The 24,174-nt window shown below is 35.6% G+C and overlaps 6 protein-coding genes across 12 annotated transcripts; 2 read left to right on the top strand and 4 right to left on the bottom strand.

Moving 5' to 3' along the window:
* Positions 1–370: 370 nt before the first annotated feature.
* LOC142553188 (SWI/SNF complex component SNF12 homolog) lies at positions 371–3,708 on the bottom strand. 2 transcript variants are annotated; one of them, XM_075663250.1, is made up of 3 exons: positions 3,507–3,708; positions 1,430–3,019; positions 371–866 (listed from the first exon to the last, which is right to left on the bottom strand). In XM_075663250.1, exons 2-3 carry the CDS (start codon positions 2,977–2,979, stop codon positions 794–796), a joined length of 1,623 nt encoding a protein of 540 aa, XP_075519365.1. In that variant the 5' UTR covers positions 2,980–3,019; positions 3,507–3,708; the 3' UTR covers positions 371–793. The 2 variants fall into 2 exon arrangements, with proteins under 2 accessions (XP_075519365.1, XP_075519366.1); XM_075663251.1 differs by having other exon boundaries at positions 3,533–3,708.
* A 437-nt stretch (positions 3,709–4,145) lies between these two features.
* LOC142553189 (bifunctional riboflavin kinase/FMN phosphatase-like) lies at positions 4,146–8,482 on the bottom strand. Of its 3 annotated transcripts, XM_075663252.1 has the most exons (10): positions 8,126–8,475; positions 7,746–7,932; positions 6,555–6,685; positions 6,240–6,309; positions 5,932–5,997; positions 5,473–5,627; positions 5,313–5,390; positions 4,950–5,086; positions 4,609–4,701; positions 4,148–4,530 (listed from the first exon to the last, which is right to left on the bottom strand). In XM_075663252.1, exons 1-10 carry the CDS (start codon positions 8,196–8,198, stop codon positions 4,372–4,374), a joined length of 1,149 nt encoding a protein of 382 aa, XP_075519367.1. In that variant the 5' UTR covers positions 8,199–8,475; the 3' UTR covers positions 4,148–4,371. The 3 variants fall into 3 exon arrangements, with proteins under 3 accessions (XP_075519368.1, XP_075519367.1, XP_075519369.1); XM_075663253.1 differs by lacking the exon at positions 5,932–5,997 and having other exon boundaries at positions 4,146–4,530; positions 8,126–8,477; XM_075663254.1 differs by lacking the exons at positions 4,148–4,530; positions 4,609–4,701 and adding an exon at positions 4,827–4,865 and having other exon boundaries at positions 4,896–5,086; positions 8,126–8,482.
* Positions 8,483–9,950: 1,468 nt separating this feature from the next.
* On the bottom strand, positions 9,951–12,931 carry LOC142553187 (protein transport protein Sec61 subunit gamma-1-like). Of its 3 annotated transcripts, none has more exons than XR_012821913.1 (3): positions 12,714–12,931; positions 10,494–12,618; positions 9,951–10,413 (listed from the first exon to the last, which is right to left on the bottom strand). XR_012821913.1 is itself a non-coding variant. In XM_075663249.1 (2 exons), the coding sequence occupies exons 1-2, from the start codon at positions 12,805–12,807 to the stop codon at positions 12,503–12,505; spliced, it is 210 nt and encodes a 69-aa protein (XP_075519364.1). In that variant the 5' UTR covers positions 12,808–12,890; the 3' UTR covers positions 12,328–12,502. The 3 variants fall into 3 exon arrangements, 1 of the variants encoding a protein (XP_075519364.1); XR_012821914.1 differs by having other exon boundaries at positions 10,021–10,035; positions 10,218–12,618; XM_075663249.1 differs by lacking the exon at positions 9,951–10,413 and having other exon boundaries at positions 12,328–12,618; positions 12,714–12,890.
* A 1,764-nt stretch (positions 12,932–14,695) lies between these two features.
* On the bottom strand, positions 14,696–24,078 carry LOC142553186 (nuclear transcription factor Y subunit C-1-like). 2 transcript variants are annotated; one of them, XM_075663248.1, is made up of 2 exons: positions 23,307–24,078; positions 14,696–14,954 (listed from the first exon to the last, which is right to left on the bottom strand). In XM_075663248.1, exon 1 carries the CDS (start codon positions 23,968–23,970, stop codon positions 23,311–23,313), a length of 660 nt encoding a protein of 219 aa, XP_075519363.1. In that variant the 5' UTR covers positions 23,971–24,078; the 3' UTR covers positions 14,696–14,954; positions 23,307–23,310. The 2 variants fall into 2 exon arrangements, with proteins under 2 accessions (XP_075519363.1, XP_075519362.1); XM_075663247.1 differs by having other exon boundaries at positions 14,696–14,899; positions 23,307–24,073.
* Positions 17,575–21,198, top strand: LOC142554322 (uncharacterized). Its single transcript, XM_075665003.1, has 3 exons — positions 17,575–19,130; positions 19,271–19,386; positions 19,967–21,198. Exons 1-3 carry the CDS (start codon positions 17,575–17,577, stop codon positions 21,196–21,198), a joined length of 2,904 nt encoding a protein of 967 aa, XP_075521118.1.
* LOC142554321 (secreted RxLR effector protein 161-like) lies at positions 21,229–21,960 on the top strand. The gene has a single exon (XM_075665002.1). The coding sequence runs from the start codon at positions 21,229–21,231 to the stop codon at positions 21,958–21,960; it is 732 nt and encodes a 243-aa protein (XP_075521117.1).
* Positions 24,079–24,174: the final 96 nt, after the last annotated feature.

Here is a 24,174-nt window from a genome sequence, read left to right as displayed (position 1 = left end):
ATAAAAGTCCAAAAATTAATATCTTCATCAAAATTATGTGTAATCCATAACATATTAATAATAAGTTAGCCAAAAAAAAAATATTGTGAGTTAAAGTTATGTAAGACATTCATTATTCAATAAAATATAAAAATATTATTATAAGAACGAATTCATTAAAACCAATTACCCGCCTCGACCCGCTTCTTGACCATTTGACCGGGTTTAGACCAGCATCGTCGGGGCCAGGTTTAACAAACAGCAAATTGATGAAGTGAGAAACATATGACTGTGTCAAATCAACGATCATTGCAAAATCATATGGTCCTATATGCCGCAGAAAGAATGCATCAAGTCCGATAAGAAGTAACAGTATTCCCACCAAAATATGTAGGCTTAACCAGCGGAACAAAGCAAGCCGGAAAATACGAGTTCGAATTCATTTCAAATTTGCAGGGAGAGAGTTTGAAGCACGGTCATGGATTACATAACTCTGATATTTTCATCATGGTTCTGTCCCATGAGAATGTGACACGACTTTAAGGACAAATAACAGAACCTCTAAAACTAGAACTAAAAGTCTAAAGGTCATCCCTGAATTAGCATGTTTTTCAGACTGAAAAAAATTAACAAATTAAAAGTCAGGACAAGTCAATAGCATTCTATCTTAGTATCGATTCTAGCATAAGGCTACTGATATACCCTAAATATGGATTAGAATTAAGTTTTGAAATGGCTCAGAACGAGATATAAACGGGACAAATGGTAAAGAAAGTTACACGTAAACTAGTGCACAAGTTAAATGGTTGCTCAACTATTTGCTTCCAGGAGCTTCACTCCCAGCAGCAGTCTTGCGATTTAGGTACCGGATAACTGCATCTTCAATCCTATGCCACGCAGAAAGGTAAATTAGAAATGCCCCAAGGAAGAAATGAACATGCGTCAAAAGTTTAACTACACATAAAGATACAACTGTCTTGAGAATATTAGCATATTAACAAACAGACAAATACAATTGGCATTCATGGTAAGATACCAAAACAGAAGACAGCAGCACAATGCCACAACATATCAATCAGTCGATTGGTACATGAAAAAAGTATGAGCAAATCAATTCTCAAATGGAATAGAAAGAGCAAATTCTTGGACTTTAAGTAACTCATTCTTAACGTGATTTTGGTTAGACATTCATGTTCACAAATTAGGTATACAACTGAAGATCTTCAGAAGGAAGAGAAACCACAATGACATACTCGCATAAAAAAGATGTCCCGCTCAAGCCTCAAGCAAACATAAAAATTGTACATTTGCAACATATGTAATAAATTTTAAAGATAAAGATGTGTAATCTACAATTTCCACATACAATGGTTCGTGCATCAAATACGTATGCCACGAAATTTTGAATTTCCTTCTCACAATCACAAATGCCAAAAATATATATACATACCATGGTTGATGGTAAAACTCTGCTTGCCGCTCTTTCTCCACGTCGCGATTGGTATCTAGTGAAGCAAGCTTCAAATCCCTGGCTTGAGAAGCAATTAAGGAATTAATGAACTCTCCAGGTGACTGACTAAATCCAAGAAAGAAAGCTCGTCTTCGGCGATGCTCATGGATTTTCTTTATAGCTGAAGAAATTGCTTCATCACAATTTTCAATCTCCTTGTTCTTCTCTATGTTGGCCAAAAAATTTGACATTTCCCTTTCTAATGTCCAAGGAATATCGACAAGCACATCATAGCAAGTATTTCCAGCGGGACTACCACCAGAGAGCTTAATTTTATGCTCTATGTGTATCGGACCAGGTGGAATCAAATGAGGTGTTATCTTCTGCATAACCATGGAAAATTTCAACTTGTCTTCTCCAAACACTTTCCTAAGAGGTAGATCACACATGAAGGACGAAGTGTCACCGGGTATTTGTAATTTTCTAGTTTTTACGTAGTGCCAAAGTGCTGCAATAATTCTAGGTCGTGTATCCACCTCAATGCCAAGAACTTCATGCAAAGCTTCTGAAAGTTTAAACTTTTCGGGGCAATAATTAATCTCCAATCTAATAATTGCAGTGAATTCCTTGTCTCCTTTCCTCTTCACCTCAAACCCCTCATGAAGCACCGGTGATCGAGAACTCTCCCAAAGTATTACGTTGTTATCTGGATACAGATTTTGATCCAAGTAAATAGTAATTTTCTTGAAGAAAGTTGAAAACTTTGGGTAGGAACAGCTTGATTTCTGCACTTGTCCTTCCAAAGCGGGATCTTTGCCATCTTCTAAAATTCTCCCAATCATCCTGAGTGTCCAAGAAGGTGATTCAGCATTTTCCTTCACAGAATCTGTCTGTGCCTGGTTCGCATATGTGTTGAACAAATATACACGTAGGATCTTCTGAGCACGTACATGATTTTTCAGGGCTTCTAATATCTCAACCTTTTTTCTCGTAAGAGCAGCATCTACACGAGACTCGAATTCAACCAATTGAGTATAAAGAGCAGATTCTGGCACTATCGCTGCCACTTTATCAGGAATACTTTTATCCAGAACCTTCCGCTTCCCTCTATGTGCAGCTGGGGTCAGTTCCATGGTTTTCATTGGGGAAGCAGTTCCCTGAGCTGATAATCCCCCGGAAGGCCGAGAAGGTGGTTTGTGAAGGCGCTTTCCTGTTCCTGCCCCTCCAGACCCAGGAGTGGACACAGATGGTGAAGAAATGCTGACGTTATTGTGGCCCTGAGGCTGGGTGGCCATGAACTGCGCTTGAGTATGGACTTGAACTGTTTGGCCCTGCGCAAACGCCTGCGCCTGAGGTTCTGATGGTTGAAAATGTCCAGGAAAGTAGGGCCTGACTTGAGGCTGATTCTGGGGCAGCATCTGGGGTACCTGTTGCTGGTTCTGATTCAAGGGCATCTGCATCGGAATTTGCATTTGCTTTCCTCCAGGATTCCCAAAACCGAAATTTCCCCTCACAGGGTTGTGGTTTTTATGAATATTATGATTATCCATAGCAAATTTTCAATTCTAAAACATCCAACACCCACAATATCTGCAATTTGAAAATAATTTCATCATGTTAGAGAAAAATATAACTTCCAGATAGCAAGAAACTTCATCTTTTTAATCTTTCAGCAACAAAAACCAAACAATTCTCGTTTAAACAAAGCTAGATAAAGTGAACTTTCACTTTCAATTTGCAACCGGGATATCACAGGATTTGAGGAGATTTGGAACTAAAGGTGGGATGGAATCTTTAAAACAGAGTTAGCACATTAATGGATTTGCTGGGATTTTATTTAACTCAAGAGAATCCCATCAAAATTGAGTCAATCCCTGCATTCTGGTTTGAACATTTGAAATTTTTAGGCTCCGTCACAGTTCGAGCCTGTTGAACTCAGCTCCAAAATCACACAGAAACTGAAAACGAAATCAAGCCAAGGAAAGGAGATAAAATAAAATAAAACAAAAGATAAGTAAAACATAGAGTGATATTACCATATTATCAAATCCATACGAAAACCTGAAAATTAACGTACCAAAAAAAGAGATGAAGTATAAATACGAGAGGGTGGCTAAAGACTGGCACTGAAGACGAGTCGCGGGCGGAGGCAGAGAAATGGCAGCTGAATGACACAGGTGGCGGCGGGGTGGCGGCGATGACAGAGGTTGGAGCTGGTGATGGTGGCCGTGGGGTTTTGCAGAATGGATTAAATTTGGGAATTATAAATTTGCGAAATAAAAGTTTAATTTTTTATTTGTTAAATTATAAAACAAAATAATAATAATTGTAAAAATAATAATAATGTTAAAAAAATTAAATAATAATATCAACATTAATTTTCAGGAAAAATATTCAAAACATTAGTATTTTATTTTAAAATATAATAAAAATTTGAATATAAAAACATTGAATTTTATTGAGAAACTTGATTCATAATGTTTAACCGAATATGCTTATTTAAATGATTTTTTTTCAAAAAATAAACTTTTGAATAATCCCACTGATTTTTTGAGTTAAATCTGTTCACCAAATAATTTTGATAATATTATTATTCTAAAATTTGACTGAAAAAATCTGAAATCAGCTTGAATTTAAATCAAATTTAATAGAACAATCATGATTTGTCGATCGGCCAATTTTTTTATTAATTTTTTGTGGCTTCCATCCATGTTAAAAAATATTACCTTACTTGCTTTAGTGCATCTTCTTTCTTTCCTTGTAAAATAAATTGCTAATACATTCAACAAAAATAGTGTAAATGAATGGAAACAAGTTCTTCATTTTTATTCTATTTCTTGAAATGATCTACGAGATAATTGTTCAAGAAAAGTTGGAGGTAGGGTGAATCTGCAATCAGTGCACCCTTTATTTGTAGCTGAAAACCTCAGACAAGAACGTCCTCAGATTTCCGACTCAACACGGAAATCATCTACAACATAATCTTCACGTTTGAAAGATTTGCATAATTTGTGGGAAAATGCAGGCAAACTCAAAGCAGCATCAGCAGTCACTTTATCTTCATCGAGTATGTCGAGGTTGTTCAAAATCAATATGTTGTCCTGCGTATTGTCTCCAGGCAATTAGAAGAAGCTTTCCACCAAAACATATAGATCCCTTTATCATTCAATGTCACTTACCTCACTTATCGACCTTTGAAGGTAGCCCACAATCAACAACTGCATCTTACCATCGTAAACGTTGTGATTGCTTCCATCTAGTGTACAAACATCCTGAATGATAAAAAAATTCACTGTGAGAACTATGAGAAAGCAAATGCGTGAACTAAATTATGAACCATTTCTGTGAATGGAGTTTGCCTGTGATTATACATATGCTTATCTAACAGAAGCGTAGATTTCACGAAGGAAATTTATAAGTGTTGTGAAAAAGAAATCTAGAAGACATGGCAGTCTTCACTCTTCACGTTTTCATTAGCATAAATGTCTAGAACAGTGATTGCTATAAATAATGTACTCACAATTTTTCTCTCAAAGTTGCAACAACCAAGGCTCCAACCTATGCTGATTACAGCTTTTGAGACTTTCAGCTCATCAAATTTGACCCAGCCAAGGTAAAGTCCCCAGATTTGATCCGGGAGCACAGTAAGGCTATTATCTGGATTTGTAAATAAAAAGATGTTCCCAGGACAATAACATATAAGACGAACCGCGTGAAACTGAAAAGCACGCGCATAAAAAAGATGTGCAAACAGAAGTTAACACCTTCAGTGAACGAACAAAATGCTAGTAAAATTTCCAGAACGGATTCGACATGGTGTAAAACTAAAACAATCGTACAATGAAACATGTAACTCACAGGAAAAGGAAATAGATCTTGAAACCTGCATATGCATGAAAAAGCCCATCGGTAAAGATGCCTGATAAATTAATAGGTTCGATAGGCAAAGTTTTTCCAACCCCTGCAGTAACCAAAATTTGCTTCAACAGCATGCATTCAAGACCGTTGACAAGAGAGTGGATTTAGCGAAACAAGAATCATACAGTCTTCGAATTGTGGAAGACCCCATAGTTCTGGCTGGAACTCTAGGAGTGAGTGAAGTATGGAATCTGCAACAGAAAATGTATCTGTTCCAATTTGGAGTGACGGCACTGCTACTACCTTCATTTGAGCAGACTTTCCTGCTTTTACTCCCACTCTGTTAAAATCAAGGTGTGGAATGAAAGAAAGTTTTGAATAAAAAAAAGCACGCAGGTTATTAGGCATGATGGAGGTAGTAGAGGACCCGTGGTTTTGAATAGGCCATGATGGAGGCTGAGAGGGTGATTTTAATGTATTTGGGGGAGAAACTTAGACTTTTTGACGAATTACAAATAAAGTTCAATTGTTTTTTTTCAAAAAAATAAAGTTAAGCTGGTGATCCTACTTTCACCTCCACCAGGTGTGTCCCTCTGATGAAGGGTAACCTCCGCATGATAAGAAACAATGTAATGAACACTTACAGAGAATCTTCTATCACAAGACAATGCAATGGATCGACTCCCATTCTATTTGCAGCTTCAATGTATCTGATTATCAGAGATACTCAGATAACACAAGGGGATACTACAACAAGAAGGGATCAAGCTTCCTTGTGATTTAAAGTAAGCTAGTGCTACATGTGATATTAACTCAATACTATATGCATAATTGATTTTGCTTGTTTTAGTACTGATAGCAACGATAAAAAAGCTTTACCCCATAAAAATGCGAACTTCTCAATTCACAATGGATTAGGTCCTGTAAGTGGCTCTATTAAATAATAACTCACATATCCGGAGAGGGCTTCCCTGACTTGACCTGGTCACTTCCAAGAATGGTAACAAAGCGTTCTTTCCAACCTATAAAAAGCAACACCATACAATTGATAGGCTTGGGAAATTATTTTTCTTGTTGCAAAATTACTGTATCCCTTCAGAAGTGATTTTTGAGTATTCAGTTTATCAATACCTTATTAGTGGTCAAATATGTGTAGGGCAGTGACCTTGAAAATATATTATAACTAACCATACATAGTACTTTTAAGTAATAAACAAAACCTCATGAGTGTTTTCGTAGAAATATTAATAAGGTAAAAAAACATTACCATCATGGTGTGATATTTTTCCGTCAATGTTTTTACTCAAAGAATTTGATGCGAGTGCAAACTGTATTCCATGTTTGTGAAGATGTCTCATAAGACGGTCAGCACCAGGAAGTGGTTTTGCCTCTTTCCACCTTAACAAAAACAATGGATGATATCGAGCAAATATAAAGTAGGGAATAAAATCAGTTCAATCATTCATGATCATCAAGTTCTATGAATGCTGATGATCCATGACATATTTAGGATACTAGACTAACCATTTAATCATCATTTTCAAAATTCAGCCCCTATTTAGTGGACAATAATAATTTTTTTTTTATGATCCATGACAAATTTAGGATACTAGAATAACTATTTAATCGTCATTTTCAAAATTCAGCCCCTATTTAGTGGAGAATAATAATTTTTTTTATAACAAATCTAGTGCATGTGTTTTGAATAGGCAGTGAAAGGAGAGAGATCATCCCTACTCATATTCTAGTTTGAGACATGTCATTTACCATTTAGCTTACTTGTTCGAAAGTGCTATGACGTCAGCCAGAGAGCCGTTGCTACTTAAAAGGTCGCACTTGTAGAGATATATGAAACAAAACTTTTAAACCAACAGTTGAGCATAACAGTTGATAATTGAATACAACTAGCATTGGTAAAGTTAAGATTGATTTAAGGGGGAAAAAAGATCAAAATGCTTCCAAGACAAATTTGCACACCAAATTAAAAGTATCCATCATAGAATAAATCGACAACAAGGGACAATCCCTCAAGCTCAGAGACTCGGTCCAAGAAGAAATTAGAAGAAACAAGCAATAACAACTACCATCATATTTTGTAATTACTCCAACAAAATGTTATTCATGTAAAGAAGCTGTTCCCGTATTATATTAATTACGGATGATTATGACTCAAAAGCCACTCCACAAATAAAACAGACTTGAAATGGTTAGGCATGATCATAGGCAGACAAGTCCGGGACAACTAATGAATATAATAAATCATTCCTTCTTTCCATGTTACTCATAACACACTGACGGTAGTATAAAAGACATGTACTCAACAATTGTAGCGACCTCCTGTGACAGTGTATGACTTCCAGCATCCAAAATACTTGCAGCAAAAATCAATTTTTCGAATAGAAGTACTTTCGGCAACATAAATTATGTACTCTGCCAGATAAGAGATTTAGAAACTCACTTTCCGTAGTACATTGGCAGGATTTCTCGAGTAAATTGTTCCGGAGTCAAGGGAAGATCATAATCATTCACAATTGCTATAGCTGATTCTTTCTGCGTCATTCCCAATCTCTTCTTTTCCTTCTCATTGTCCTGGATCTTCCCATATTTAGCCAAGAAATTCTTCAGAATGTCCTTAGTCACTTGCTCTGGAAATATACATACCCAAAGTCACCACCAATATATAAATCCCATTTCTCCGGGCAAACCACAAATGTTTCAAATGGCGGAAACTAAAAATTTCTAAAAACTAACATGAACTTGTTTATACTAGTCAGTTCACACTAGCTAGCTCAGCTACTGAAAACAGAAACCAAGAAAAAGGGATCGAAGATAATATACCTGTATTCAAAAGGGTCCCATCCAAATCAAATATAACAGCAAAAACACGAGTCTTTGGACATGAATTCTCCATTGAACTCGCAAAATGTAATGAATCTGTGCCCGTTTGACAGGAAAAGAAACTAACACCGTAAATATAGAGAAGAAGCTGAAAGCAGGATCGATTCCCATCGCAAATAGGCTTATTGATAGATAGCGTAAAGAAGTTTGGTGTGTGTGCGTGTGTGTTTTCGCCTGTCTCCAGCAATGGCGTAGATTCTGAAAACTAATGGGAATTGTCTGGCATATGCCAAATGCTGCAATCAGATGCCTTCGCCGTGACTTTATAATATTTTTAAAGTTCATTTACCTTTTTAGATTTAGATTAGATTACATAATTTAAAAGATATTATATTATATGTGATTTTTAAAATAACATGTTCATTCTGAAATTCACAAAAAAAAAAAAAAAAAATTATGTCAAACCATCTCACGAGTCAAAATTATCACAAAAAACTTATGTTCATGAAAGTTATTATTTTTTAAGCAAAAACTTGTGTTAGACGGTCTCACGGATCGTATTTGTGAGACAGATCTCTTATTTGAGTTATTCATGAAAAAGTATTACTTTTTATACTAAGTTTTATTGTTAATATCGATAGGATTGACCCGTCTCACAAGAGACTTATTCTTTTTTTCGTGTCCAAAATATTTTTTCAATACAAAAATATCTTATTTTGTATATTGATTTGAGTTAAAAATATTAATTTTCTTGTAAAAAATATTTTTTATTATAATTATAAATCAAATCAAATCGTTTCATCGAAATTGATATGCTAAAAGATTGCACATGAAACCTACTATATGGATTTGGACAGGTGAACATATCTAGCGAAGTGTTAATGATTAATTGCCCAGCAATCCATGCTAAAATGATGTCAAATAAATTAAAAGTTATATATACTTACAATGAAAAAAAATTTCTATAAAATAAAATAATCTTTTGTTCATCGAAAAATATACAAAGATGATAGAAATAAAACTAATATTTTGTTTACTATTGAACCAAAACATTTGTTTTTATTTAATAAAATTTAATAAAGAGAAACATATAAAAAAAATAGAAATAGATTCATATTTTTCTTTTCGAGGAAGCAGTAGCTTCATATTTTCAGTACTTGTATTGCGAAATATTAATGGCATTCCAAAAATATTAACACTACGTCTTTATTATATTTTACTCAATAAAATTGTAAAATTATCCATTATCCTAAACCATTTTTATTACTGCTACACCGACCCACGTATTGTATATTTATACAATATTTTTTATAATTCATTTGATTTATATTTAAATAAAATTCAAAATATAATTATAAAAAATATTAAAGTATTATACTGTAAGTACAAATTAAAAAAATAAATAAAAAAAAAGAAAGGAAAAAAAATCAAATAAGAATTGAATCTCCAACTAAGAGCTCGTTTGGTATCAAAAGTTTTTTGATTAAAAAGTGCTTTTTTAAGTTGACTTTTAAAAGTGCTTTTTTAAGTAAAAATTGTGTTAACATTGTGTTTGGATGAATATATAAAAATCACTTTTTAAATTAATAAATGTGTTTGGATACATATCATTAAAGTGTTTTTTTAACTCATTAATTTATATATATATTTTATAACGGATTTCTAAACAAGTGTGATGTATAAATATAAATAATTAAATCCATACCAAAACAATAAAATATTGAAATCTTGAAAACCATAAAAACAATTGTTAATAACAATGGTTAATGTTTACATTCTACTTTAATTTATTTAAATAAAAACTAATAGTTCAATGTCGACCTTGTATTGACAGTGAATTTCTTATGTCATCTCTCAATTCTTTCATTTCCGTAATATTTTCTTGTGTTGGCTCTTGTCATCTCGTACCTCTGTCATGGACATAAACATTTTCACCATCTTGCTCGATTTCATGTAAATCATCAATATTTTCGAGTTGTTCAAGAATATCTTCAGCCGCATCGTATCGCCTTATGAAATTGTGTAAAGCAAAACATGCCACTATAATTTTAAATTGAGTATTTAGACAAAATGTGGTCATATTTTGTAATACCTTCATCGTGCTTTGCACACTCCAAATGTTCTTTCAATAACCGTCCTTAAACTGGAATGATGATAATTAAATACTTCATTTTTTGATCTGAACTTTGAAGCCAATCGAAATTGAGATAAATGATATCTAGTATCTTTATACGGTCTCATAAAGCCTTTGAAAGTAGGATAACTTGCATCAACTAAATAATATTTACCTGCAAAAAATAAGAGTTAAAAGTGTAAATATTTATCTAACAATTATTTAAAAAACATATAAGATATATTAATATCAAACCTTCATGTGGGAGTGGAAAATGCAATCTCTCTCTGCGCATAGCCTCTTTAAAAATTTTAGAATCATGAGCAGAACCTTCCCAACCAGCCCATACAAAAGTAAAGCACATGCCGAAGTCGCATACAGCCATAACATTTGTTGAAGTATACCTTTTTCTTCCAATGAAATCTATTTGCTTGCTAGGCGGCACACGAATGCATATATGTGTGCCATCAATAGCCCCTATACAATCTTTAAAATAAGGCCAATATCTTTTGTCATTCTTAATATATTCAGGGACATCTGTAAAATTAAGATCGATAGGTTTTATGATATCTCTCGACAACTTCCATATGGACTCTAAAACGCTGTGAAACTATCTTGAAACAGTTTCCCCCGAGTGTTGAAAACGATCTTGAACATTTCTAACTGAAGCAGGTTGACCCATCATTTACAAAAATAATCCCACCTTTTCATAGATATCAACTACTTTTGTTGGCTGTTTTTGGAGTAGATCGTCACATAGTTTATAAAAAACATGTTTCCTCATTCTAAACATTTCAAAGCATTGTGTCTCATTACCATTCAATATCTCTGCCACCCATTGAGACCTTGATAACCACGATGTCCTACATTTTTCTTTAACAATATATTTCAAAGCATAATTCGTAACACCTCACAAGGATAACAAAATCATTCTTTTCTTAGAGACATGTGTATTTCTAATAGAATCAACGGAAATGTCGGAATCACTTGATGCATCAGAGTTATCTGATATAGTGGAGCCTGAACTCGCAGACATCCTTTGTAAATATATGAATAAAGATAAATATATAAAAAAAACAATAAACATTGAAAGTTTTAGATTATTGCATTAAAAATTTAAACATACTACTTAGTAAAATTGACTCATCAATAAATAAAAGAAAAAAACAAGTGCATTATTCAAGTATTTTTCCTAAAAACATCACTCATGTTAATAACGCTTCAAATCATCTTTAGTGAATGTCTTTGCCCAACCAAGCTGTAGTTCCGAGTCCTTCAATCCGATAAATGTTTGCCTATTATGCTTTTTACCCAAAACTCTAGTAACTATGAAGAATTGCTCATCGCCAACCATCATACCGGGCAAACTACGAAGAACCTCCAGACAATTTTCAATGCTACATGGATCATCCAGGTTCAACAGTCTCAATCGTATATCTAGGTAATTGACTTGGATTTGATAATCCTCGTTTAGGAGCTAACTTCGAATACATTCTATATTCAAAAAATAAAACATAAAAAATATATTATCTAATTCACAATATCATAAATGAAAAAGTGATTAAATAATATTACAGTAATATTATAGCATATAACATATTTTAATTAATATAATATTATATACGTAATACACAAAAATTGATGAATATTATATACGTAGTTGCAAAAAAATAGAATAAGCAAATATTTTTTCCTTCCTGACTTCTGGATTTATCGGATCATTGACCGAATTGTAACATAATTATCTAATTCACAATACGTAATACAGACGTAAATGAATAGGGAATGTAGATTCTGCAACAAAAAAAAAAAGAAAAAAATGAACGAACAAAAACCTCGACGGAAAAAAAAATTGTACCTTGTAGAAGAATGGAGAAAAGATTGAGAGGAGGCTACTGGTGGATGTTTTTTTTAAGGTTATTAAAAAAGCTAGTGAAAAAAGCTCTAAAATAGGACTTTTAAAAAAGCTCTAATTTCAACTTAAATAAGTACTCTTTTAAGTATTAGAAGCCCACTGAACAAATTAAAAATTAAAAAAACACTTTTTCTTAAAAAAAATCACTTTTTTAATTGTAGGAAATGCCAAAAAGAAGAGAATGGCAAGCCAAGGAAGAAAGATTATCAAAATTTCACGTCTCAAATTCATTAAATTCAATGGATCTTTGAAGCTCATTACATCCATAAAACGATCCCTCGAAAACAAAATAATTCAAATTTAATCGATTTGATAGTAGATCACAGCACCCGCAGCTCCAATATATCCATCAGGAAGCACCCACGATGATATTGTTGATGGGGATGAAAATCAACTTGACGAAAAATCCAACAAATCCCATCACCACGAAACCGATCGCAGTTCGAGTAGCAACCTTCGTGAATTCTACAGATAAAATCAACAGAGATTCACAAAATTACGAAGAAAAGAAACTCAAATCTAATGCCGTACAACAGAGAGGGGCGAGGCAGGGGATTTACCCTTGCGGTCAGGCTTGTGGCACCGCTTGACAAGACGAATGCTGTCCTTGGAGAATTCTCTGAGTGGATCGAAAACTGAATCCAAAGCATCCATTTTCTCCTCTGAAAATTGAGTTCGAAGATCAGTAAATTTAGGGTTATGGAATTAGGGATTATATTACTTAAATTGGGGGGAAATCAGAGGATGCTTGACGCGTGGACCATTTCCTATTGGTTGAAGTCAAAGAGGGATGACGGAATGTACAATCCCCGAAATAACCCTATATGACGTGATCCACGCTCCATAGTACGAGGTCTTGTTACAATTAATTTATTCGACTTTACTTTCGATTTAACATAATTATAAATATATATATATATATATATTAAGATATAAGTTCAAAATCTAAAGAATATTATTCTGTGTAATTATGTATTGAACATAATTTATGTATTGAACATAATTTATTCCCAATTTTTTTCCATTTAGTTATAATATTTCACAAATTAAATTAAATATAACATAAGATATAATAAAATATTTTACAATTATAAACTGTGAAAATTCAAGTAACTCTATTACACTAAATAAATACATGAAAAGACAAATTTGAAATTAGAAAAAAAGTGTCACCAAAAGGTAATTAGTATTTGAGTTTCTCGATTTATTACAGATTATAAATTGTTGAATAAAAAATTAAGAATTTTTTGTTCTTTTCTCCTAATTTTAATCAATATGTGCAATTTTTCTTCCCTACATATTTCCCCATAATTTCCAAATTTTTTACAATAAAATAAAATATAACAAAATAAAACTGACACAATTATATATCAATTTTGTGAAACGAATATTCGACTCTAACATATAAAAATATTACTTTTTATGTATCATTTTTTTAGTTATGTTATGAATATTACGTGACATATGTTGATTTGAATAAAAATATTTGAGCCATGTAAATTATTATTTTTATGTAAAAAAATATTGTTTTCACTGTAAAAATATTATTTTATATTATGAAAATATTGTGTAACATATATTGATTTGGATTAAAAATATTTCTTTTTATATCAAAGATATTATTTTATATGCATCTTATCGATCTATCGAATATACTCTGAGACCTTTGCAGTCGAAAACTAAAACATAATATTTTGATTTACCTTTACTACATTGCAAATGCAATTTGATGTCTTCTAAACTACTGTTAGGCAGCTTCGATTCACTAAATGACCAATGATCGAAAAGTTGAAAGTACGTAAAATGATTTAAATTTATCGATTTTTTCGATTATTTATTTGTGCTACTTGAAAGTTGAAACCGTGTTTAGATCAACATTTTTCTATTTTTGTGTTAACCAAATTTGTGCAGTCAACAGGCATAATTTAGCTTCTTCTTCTTTTTTTTCTCTTTAATAAAATATTCACTTCTTTGTTTTAATTTTAAAATTAAATTTTGATTTTGTATTTCAATTGTCGGAATTTATGATGATATAATAAACTTTGAGAACCTGTGATAGCTAATTTTAATGTATTTCGAATAAAATCTACGAATCACGCTGATCAGATAATCACAACTGTTGTTTGACGTACTCGAAACTTCTATATACCCAATATTGATTCCACAAGGAGCCGCAACAACTGACGCAATAGGAATCCCGGCAAGCGTCGCTTTGGAAAATCTGAAATAATTTCAAATAATTATTCTTTCATTTGACTTTTTTATTTTAAAATTATATAATTCTCACGACACCACGGTGAATTTAGATTTCAAGTACTATCGTCGATTTAGAAGTGAAGAGGCCTCACTGCATACAGTAGTTCAATCTCTGTATCGTGCAGGGCATCTTCTTCTATCCTACACAGACACGAGTTATCCCCGTGTAGTATAGGATTTATCGGTTGTGTGGAATGGTTTTCTTTCTTTCCTAACTCTTTTCAAAGTTGAATTCAAAGCACAAACCTAAATACAAATCACGCCCTGTTTAGGCATATGCAGAAACTGAAGAAAAATCATGGGATAAAAAATTCGGCATGGTGCACTGAAAACATGATCCACACATGGATTGGGAGAAACAAATTCTGAGTAGCTACACATAAAATCAACTTTTTTTTGTACAAACTCCCAAGTATCAAGTCATTACCCATATCCAGGGATATTTTCATGTCGCGGCTGTGAGTTAGCTGCCATTTCACCAACATTTCAACTGTAAGAAACAAGATTGTTACGATCAATATCAGCAAGCATCCATCCATATATCCCTTAAGCAGAAAGGCAAGTTGATCAAGTTTTGCCACGACGCATAACCGTCTCAAAATAAAATGATGTCGGCAACAATCACATCAGGAGTCATAATCTAATAAACATACTATGAAATATACACACACCAAAGAAAGGAAGAAAACAGTAACGTAGGAAAATTTTAATGATAGAAACAAAAGAGCTGAGTTAAAACAAAACATTTTTTTTCTCTCAATGGTTGCGTTTATTAAATGAGTTCATAATTAACTTTAGTCAGGAATTAAAAGTAGGAAATATTTGCAAAATTAACCATACAGATATTAAGAAATTAATATTTATTATCCTCAAGGTGATTGATGCTCATCCTAGTTCAGTTTTCATACACCCTGGTACAGCATGGACAATGAACACCGTGCACCAAACCTACAAAACATAATCGCTTGTGTACAGTGCCAACGCGCATTGATTCAAGGCCCACCTAAAGATCTTGCAACCTATTCCCAGATAGGACTTTACTGTGACGCTGCTATCATGGTTGATGAAGCAAGCAGTAACACTTTCAAATTTCAATGTAATGTAACTGAAATCAAATAATCAGTAATGGACGCCATCTCAATCTTTCTGATTAGGTTTACCATCTCACATCACTAGAAAAACGATAGAGAAGCACTCCTAACTTCAAGAGTTAATTTTTTTCCTGGATCTGTCCTGAGAAAAGAATCAATTACCCATAATGACAGCTCTATGACTGAAATCTTTCTAAAATTGACGACGGAGGTGTATTCAAAGACCAGTAATTTTTTCTAAGATTCTCAAGATATATCATGTGTTGGGACTTATTTATATTTCCGATATCAAACTGAGGTGAATGGCACAGCTCGCACAAGAATAACTTTTAGGCCAATGCTTCTGCTTGGCCAAAAATGACTGAGTTATCTTTTGAATCTAATGATATATTTCATTGGACATCGATCTTTTTAGTTTTTACGGTATACACTAAAAAATCAATCCATTTTCCAAAATAGCGTGGAAGGGACCAATTTTCAAAACTAGCAAAGTGGTCAAAGCCACGCCTTTATCGCAACAGTCCAGCCTAGGTCACGAGGCAGGGCAAAATTATTATTATTTTTTTTAAAAAAAAATCTTTTTTAAAAAGATTAAAATTGAAGTCACTCCCTAACAAAGGGCATGATATGCTAGATTTGAAAATTGGCCAATTCCACACTATTTTGCAGAATGGATTCATTTTTTACCGTTTAAGTAGATCTCCAATATCCATTAAGGCTTACTTACACTGTAGCCTCACACGCAACAAATACACAGTTCGCATCAACAGTACCTCAATACCCTTTCAGATGAAACTGTCATGTCTCATTCTTACTCGTATGTATGCAAGAACGACCAAGTTGCGAGCCAAAGAAGTAACTCCTACAACCCGATGTCCACTTGGCCAAGAAAAGGTTTATTATTCTCTCCCTCTAAATTCTTAACATGGAATCCTAGCAACTCCCAATATCTTTCATGTTGTGGAAGAAACATTCCACAATTGATAAGCAGACTCAACAAATTATGCTTTTCTGTCATTCTTTCTATACCTTTGATATACGTATGACAATTCCATCAACTAGTCATATGTTTTTACACTGGTATTAAATGTATTTACATTTGCAAAGCCCTTACAAACTATCAAACCCTTTAAGCTAGTGACGACCAAATTAACCGAGCACAAAGAAGTACTCTGGATCCTAATACCAAAAAAAAAAAAAAAACAAGGAAACATGTTGTGAGCTGTAACGCTATTATCTTGATCTATGTTGACTGAGAGAATCATAGTTTTCTGGGTCGTGGAAGTGCAATACTTGTTTTATCACACAAAGAAGCAATATCCTAATTTATTGCAGATATCATGTAATGCATCTACCTCCCAATTTCAAGTACCAATCACATACATCATAGTTACTAAAACCTCACAAGCATGTGCTTAGGCTCTCAAGGAACAGCGAGGTTCAGTCCTTATGGCTCATACAAGCTAAATCGCAACCTTTCGAATATCAAATATCTTAACCGTGAAACCTCAACCTTTTGCGTTTTAAAGATCCTATACACATTTTGAACGTGGCTCAGACATAAGGTCAGATCGAAAATAAAATGCAAGACTAACCTAATTATATTTTTTCTTGGAGACTAGCGACTATTTGTTTATTGTTATTTAATAGTTTGTAAATTACATGTTGGGTATGAAAAAATGAAATTGTCTTCTAATTATTAAATTCCAGCACACTACTACTCTGGATGCTTCATTTCAATAAAACATGTGCCTTGCTTTGCGCCCAGACTCTTCAATGCGCATGCGCTTTGTTGAACAATCTTATCTAATCTTTTATCTTCGTAATTAGTTGAATAGTATCTTTTATCAATCTTTTATCTTCGTTATCTATATTCATTTTGTATTTTGTTTTCCTAGGATTAGATTAGGAGTAGATTATCTTATCTCTTAGTTTATATTATTTAAGTCTTTGTAACCTAATCATTGGAGTAAATAATAAGAAGAATACGGTGCTTTCAGCCGATTCTCTGTCCATCCCGCTGCGTTAACTTCATGGTATCAGAGCCAGCGGGATATACATGACCAAACACGGTATGGCAACGCCGAAAATATCCCTTCCTCAAGAACACAACCCCTCGGCAATTGATTTCCCGTCGGTACCCATCACTTGTCATCGTCTGAATGGCAAGAATTATTTACAGTGGTCACAATCTGTCAAGCTTTTCATTTGTGGCCGCGGTAAAGATGGCTTTCTATCCGGGGAAGCGATATGTCCTACTTCTGACGATCCAAAATCCCGGATGTGGAATTCAGAGAATTGTATGGTTATGTCTTGGTTAATAAATTCCATGACAACCGAGATAGGAGAGAACTTTCTCCTATATCGCAGTGCCAAGGAAATCTGGGACGCCGCAAAGGACACATACTCCAGCAAAGATAACACCTCCGAATTGTTTGCTATCGAATGCCGGTTGCAAGATCTCCGCCAAGGAGAGTCCTCCGTCACTGATTTCTTCAATGCACTTACACGTCTATGGCAGCAATTAAATCTCTTTGAAGTACATGACTGGGAGTGTCCAGCAGATGGTGACCGATTTAGGTGTATTGTGGAGCAGCGAAGGATATTCAGATTCCTGTCTGGACTCAATCCATCACTTGACGACGTAAGGGGGAGAATTCTTGGCACTAAACCATTACCAAGCCTTCGAGGTGTATTCTCTGTTGTTCGTCATGAAGAGAGCCGTCGGAAGATTATGTTAACAACGGCAGATCTTCCCTCAACTGTCGACGCATCTGCCTTGGCTGCCCAACATCGTCTCCCTTCACCAAGTGATGACTCTAATGGTGGTATGCGTATGATTCCAAATTTACCCGGTATTGGCCAACACAAACAAAGCCGTCTGTGGTGTCCAAAATGTCGCAAATCTTCACATACTATAGATACTTGCTGGAAAATTCATGGGAAACCTGCCGATTGGAAACCAGCAAGAGAACGACGCGCAAACACAGCCACTGTTGATTCTCAAAATTCAGAACAGCCACCCTTCACGAAGGAACAACTCGATGCTCTCCAGAAGTTGTTTGGACAGCCTACTGTCACTGCCACTCCATCTCTCAGCAGCATCGGTAATGTGGCTCACTCAGGTATTGCCTCATTTACATCCTTACAACATGATATGTCATCCTATTGGATAATCGACTCAGGTGCATCCGACCATATGACTGGGTGCCTCAACTACTTTCATAGTTTTCAGCAGTGCAATGCTCCTAACACAGTTCGAATAGCCAATGGTTCTCTATCCACCGTGACTGGTTATGGCTCCATTCAGTTAACTAAGGATATTTGTCTTCATTCAGTCCTGTTTGTGCCAGAACTTGCGTGTAATTTACTATCTGTTAGTAAACTGAATCATGAGCTTGGTTGCCTGACTAAGTTCTTGTGTAATTCGTGTGTTATCCAGGATGTGGCATCGGGGAAGAAGATTGGCAGTGCTGAACTTTCAGGGGGATTATATATTTTCAAGACAGATGGTGCTTTGGACTTACCTTCTGCCCCAAAATCAGTACCTCACTCTACTTCTGCTTTAAGTTCTAATAAGATCAAGGATATTGTTTTATGGCACTATCGTTTAGGTCATCCAAATCCATTGTATCTTCAAAAATTGTTTCCAGACTTATTTTGCAATAAAATTCCATTTAATTGTGATATATGTCAATTTTCTAAACACACACGTACAACTTCAGATCCAATTGTTATAAACCATCTTCGCCATTCTCTCTTATCCACAGTGATATTTGGGGGCCATCTAATGCCCCCAACCTTAACGGAACTCGCTGGTTTATCTTGTTTATCGATGACCACACACGGCTATCGTGGGTTTTCCTCATGAAAAATAAATCTGAAAGTACTAAGATCTTTAAACATTTTCACTCAATGATCAAAACCCAATTTTCCTCTCATATTCGTGTGTTACGCACTGATAGGGCTCGTGATTATTTCAATTCTGAGTTGGGAAGTTATCTGCAATCACATGGGATTATTCACCAAAGCTCATGTGTTAATACCCCTCAACAAAACGGAGTCTCTGAACGCAAAAATCGTCATCTCCTTGAGGTTGCTCGTGCATTACTCCTTACCTCGAATGTTCCCCAGTCCTATTGGGGTGACGCCATACTAACTGCCACATACCTAATAAACAGAATGCTCACAAGGATACTGCAATTTAAAACGCCTATCCAAACCCTCCTAGAAACTCATCCTTCACCTCATTTACTACATGACATTCCCCTTAAAGTGTTTGGATTGCTCTTCATTTGTCCACATACACTCACATCACCGTAACAAACTCGAACCTCGTGCTACCAAGTGCATCTTTCTCGGCTATTCACCATACCAGAAAGGGTACAAATGCTATTCACCTACCACGAAACAATACTACACTTCTATGGATGTCACATTCTTTGAATCTTAGCCATTCTACCCAGGCTCTTCACTTCAGGGGGAGTCATCATCCATTAATGAACCAGACAGTTTGGATTTCACAATCCCATCCATCCCACATATAGAGCCTCTTGCATCTATTATTACACCAATGGACTCCTCCCCAGATCATAGAAAATCTAACCTCCATGAGCCAATTCATACATATTCTCGTAGAAAGCATCATCATCAAGAGACTATACAAATGCCCACAGAACTTCAGGCTGCCAATGACATCTCCCCGAGAATAAATCCAGGTACACATTCTCGAGAATTGACTAATACTGATACTCATGTTATTAACAGCAGTGAGCTTGATGATAATCTTGATGAAAGGCCTATTGCACTACGAAAAGGAACCCGATCATGCACACAACACCCTATAGGCAATTTTGTCTCATTTGAACGGTTCTCACCTACATATTGTGCCTTCCTGGCCAATCTAGATCATGTTCGGATTCTTTCTAATATCGAAGATGCATTAAATGATCCAAACTGGAAAATTGCTGTCTTTGATGAAATAAAGGCGTTAGAAAAGAACAACACGTGGGACATCACTGATCTTCCATCAGGTAAGAAACCGGTCGGGTGCAAGTGGATTTTCACAGTGAAACAGAAGTCAGATGGGAGTATAGAACGATTAAAAGCTAGACTTGTAGCCAAGGGGTATACTCAGTCATACGGCATTGACTACCAAGAAACCTTTGCTCCTGTTGCTAGGCTTAACACTATCCGAGTTCTTCTGTCTCTCGCAGCTAACCTCGACTGGCCATTGTATCAACTTGATGTCAAAAATGCATTTCTTAATGGTGATCTTGAGGAGGAAGTCTTCATGAGAATACCTCATGGCTTTGAATCCCAAATTCCGAGTAACAAGGTGTGCAAGTTGCGAAAGTCCCTGTATGGACTTAAACAATCTCCTAGAGCTTGGTTTTATCGATTCATGAAAGTGTTAAAAAACGATGGCTACTCTCAATGTCAGGCTGATCACACCTTATTCGTGAAACACTCCAGGGAAGGTAAAATTGCTATTCTTATTGTTTATGTGGATGACATTGTACTCACAGGGAATCACAAAGAAGAAATTGATCACGTGAAACTTCTCCTCAGTAGGGAATTTGAGATGAAAGACCTTGGACATCTAAAATATTTTCTGGGAATGGAAATAGCCAGATCTACTGGTGGCATATTTATTTCTCAACGCAAATATGTTACTGATCTTTTGCAAGAAACATGAATGTTAGGGTGTAAGCCGACAGACACGCCAATGGATCCAAATATCAAATTGGGTGAAAAAGGGGACCATCGATTAGTAGACAAGGGAAGATATCAAAGATTAGTGGGAAAACTAATATATCTTTCACATACACGACCAGACATTGGTTTTGTGGTAAGTGTTATCAGTCAATTCATGAACAATCCGACTGAGGAACATATGACTGCTGCATATCGAGTGTTGAGGTACCTCAAAGGATCCATTGGTAAAGGAATCCTATTTAGAAAGACTACCGATCGAAGAACTAGGGTATACAGTGATGCTGATTGGGCTGGATCCACTACCGACCGACGCTCGACATCAGGGTATTGTACATTTGTGTGGGGAAACCTAGTGACGTGGAGGAGTAAGAAGCAATCTGTCGTTGCCCGGAGTAGTGCAGAAGCAGAATTTCGGGCATTGGCCCATGGGATATGTGAAGGAATGTGGCTCAGACGACTGTTAATAGAGTTAAAGATGGAAGAAAACCATCCAGTTGAAATGTTGTGTGACAATCAAGCTGCCATTAGCATATCAAAGAATCCAGTACATCATGATAGGACGAAACATGTTGAGGTAGATCATCACTTCATTAGCGAGAAGATTGAAGATAGGGTTATTACTGTCACCTATGTTCCTTCTCCTCTTCAGCTAGCTGACATACTTACAAAAGCTCTGTTCCGTCCCACATTTGCTGAATTATCTTCCAAGCTGGGAATGATGAATCTATATGACCCACCTTGAGGGGGAGTGTTGAACAATCTTATCTAATCTTTTATCTTCGTAATTAGTTGAATAGGATCTTTTATCAATCTTTTATCTTCGTTATCTATATTCATTTTGTATTTTGTTTTCCTAGGATTAGATTAGGAGTAGATTATCTTATCTCTTAGTTTATATTATTTAAGTCTTTGTAACCTAATCATTAGAGTAAATAATAAGAAGAATACGGTGCTTTCAGCCGATTCTCTGTCCATCCCGCTGCGTTAACTTCACGCTTTAGTGCACCTTGTGCTTCTATAACTATCAGCATACATTCAAAAGTAGTAAGCAGCACAACCATTAAAAAAATGAAGCTCATGCCACCACATAATACAACTTTGCATCATGATATACTAACCACATCGGGGGGGGAGGGGGGGGGGGGGGACGATACACAACTATTGTGCACAATAAGGAAAAATTATAAATATGCAACAATAATTGGGCATTAAAACACAAAAGATCATCAAAGATCAAAATTGACCACTAAAAATCTCAAGGAAAGAAAAACTATCAATAACACTCATATACATTATTGCCCTTAAACTTTTCAATAATATATATGTTTACAATATTAAAATGTTCATGTTTTGAGTTTTTAACCATTGTTCTTCTGCTTATCTCACAAGTATGGTCAGTTGGACAACCTTATAGTGGATGGAACAAGACGAAAGGCTACATTCTATTAGTCCATCAAGTTACACGAAGCAGATAAAGTGACATTGGCTGGGTAAATAACGGTGGAATGGCATAAGCTTGGTATAAAATGGATGGAGCAACCACTAAATCCGTATAGAATGAGCATAGGAAAGGTAAAATGATCTAGGTTGTTGATATATGTAATTTGCTAAATTTGCGTGTGATATATTTCTAAGGTTAAGTTTCAACTATAGTTCTATCGTTTGTCTCAAAAGCATGGTTCATGAAAATAAACTTGTTGTGGATGGAAAACGAGATAAATACTACAACGACAGGATAAATGTCAGTGAATCCAACAATTATTCAGTCGGCAAGGATTGGTCTTGATTATGGAACAGCTAATAAATTTGCTATAGAAAAGTTAATGTATCAGCATTTTTTGCAGAATAAGTGCTGATAATTGCATTATGACAGTGCATATATAGTGCCGACGGCCGCATCCCAGACAGTCACTGCATACAGTGCTCCCACAATACATCAACTCATCGCTAGTTGTAAATTAGAATATGAAGAATAATAATCAAAATTACAAATTCCTTAACAGAAATACCTAAAGATTCTCCAAAAACGCCAGATCCGAGTAAAAATTATGAAAATTAATAAACACATGAAAAGAAATGTTCAATTACAGAGTTAGCCTTGGCCGTCGAGGTTTCCGTGGCCACCGCTAGCACCACCGCCACTGGCATACGAACCATCATCCGCCGCCGTCTGCCAAACGGACTGCCACGCCTGCGATGGTGGCGGAGGCTGCGCCTGCATGTAAACCCCCGGATCCACAGCGGGACGACCCATCATAGGCTGACCAATCGTCGGGTAATAATAAGGAACACCAGTGACTCCACCTGCAGCGGCCGCGGGCCCCACAGTCCCACCCAGCGCAGCCGCCTCATCCTTGATCTCATCCCTCGGCACAATGTCCACCAAAAAATCAAAAATATCAGTACGCGTGATGGCCGCCGCGATGTCGTTTTTCTGGAGCGTCCGGCGCTTGTTCTCCTCGGCGTGGAGCCAAGATCTGATCGTGAGCTCCAGAATGAAGAGCTCGCAAGCCTTGGCGAAGAGGATTGGTGCCTCCGCGGATATCATGCGCACGTCCTCATCTGCCTTCATAATCTTCTTGATTCGAGCCAATGGGAGCTGATGGTTCTTGAAATCGTTAACTTGCTCTATTTCCTGGCGTTGGTAATTCCAGAACATTTGGATCTGCTGCTGCTGCTGCTGGAGGAGGTGGTGATACGGCACCCCAGGTGGATACGCCGCCGCCGAGCTCTGCTGCGGATTGTTTTCCATTATGTTTTCTCCTAGGAAAAAAGATGATGAGATGAATGAGAATAGGTTCGGTTATATGATACGGGAAGAGGAATGGCAGGGGCAATAAAAGAGTACAACTTAGAAAACACAAAGTACAAAACAAATATCCGTTATGGAGTGGAGATAGTGATTTCAGCGTGGATGTGATGAGCATAAATAGTGTGTGCTTGGTCGTATAAACAT

The sequence above is a fragment of the Primulina tabacum genome, chromosome 8 (assembly GCF_025594145.1).
Source record: "Primulina tabacum isolate GXHZ01 chromosome 8, ASM2559414v2, whole genome shotgun sequence".
Taxonomy (NCBI): domain Eukaryota; kingdom Viridiplantae; phylum Streptophyta; class Magnoliopsida; order Lamiales; family Gesneriaceae; genus Primulina; species Primulina tabacum.
Note: the sequence above shows the minus strand (reverse complement) of the source record. Positions and strands in the feature narration are given on the sequence as shown.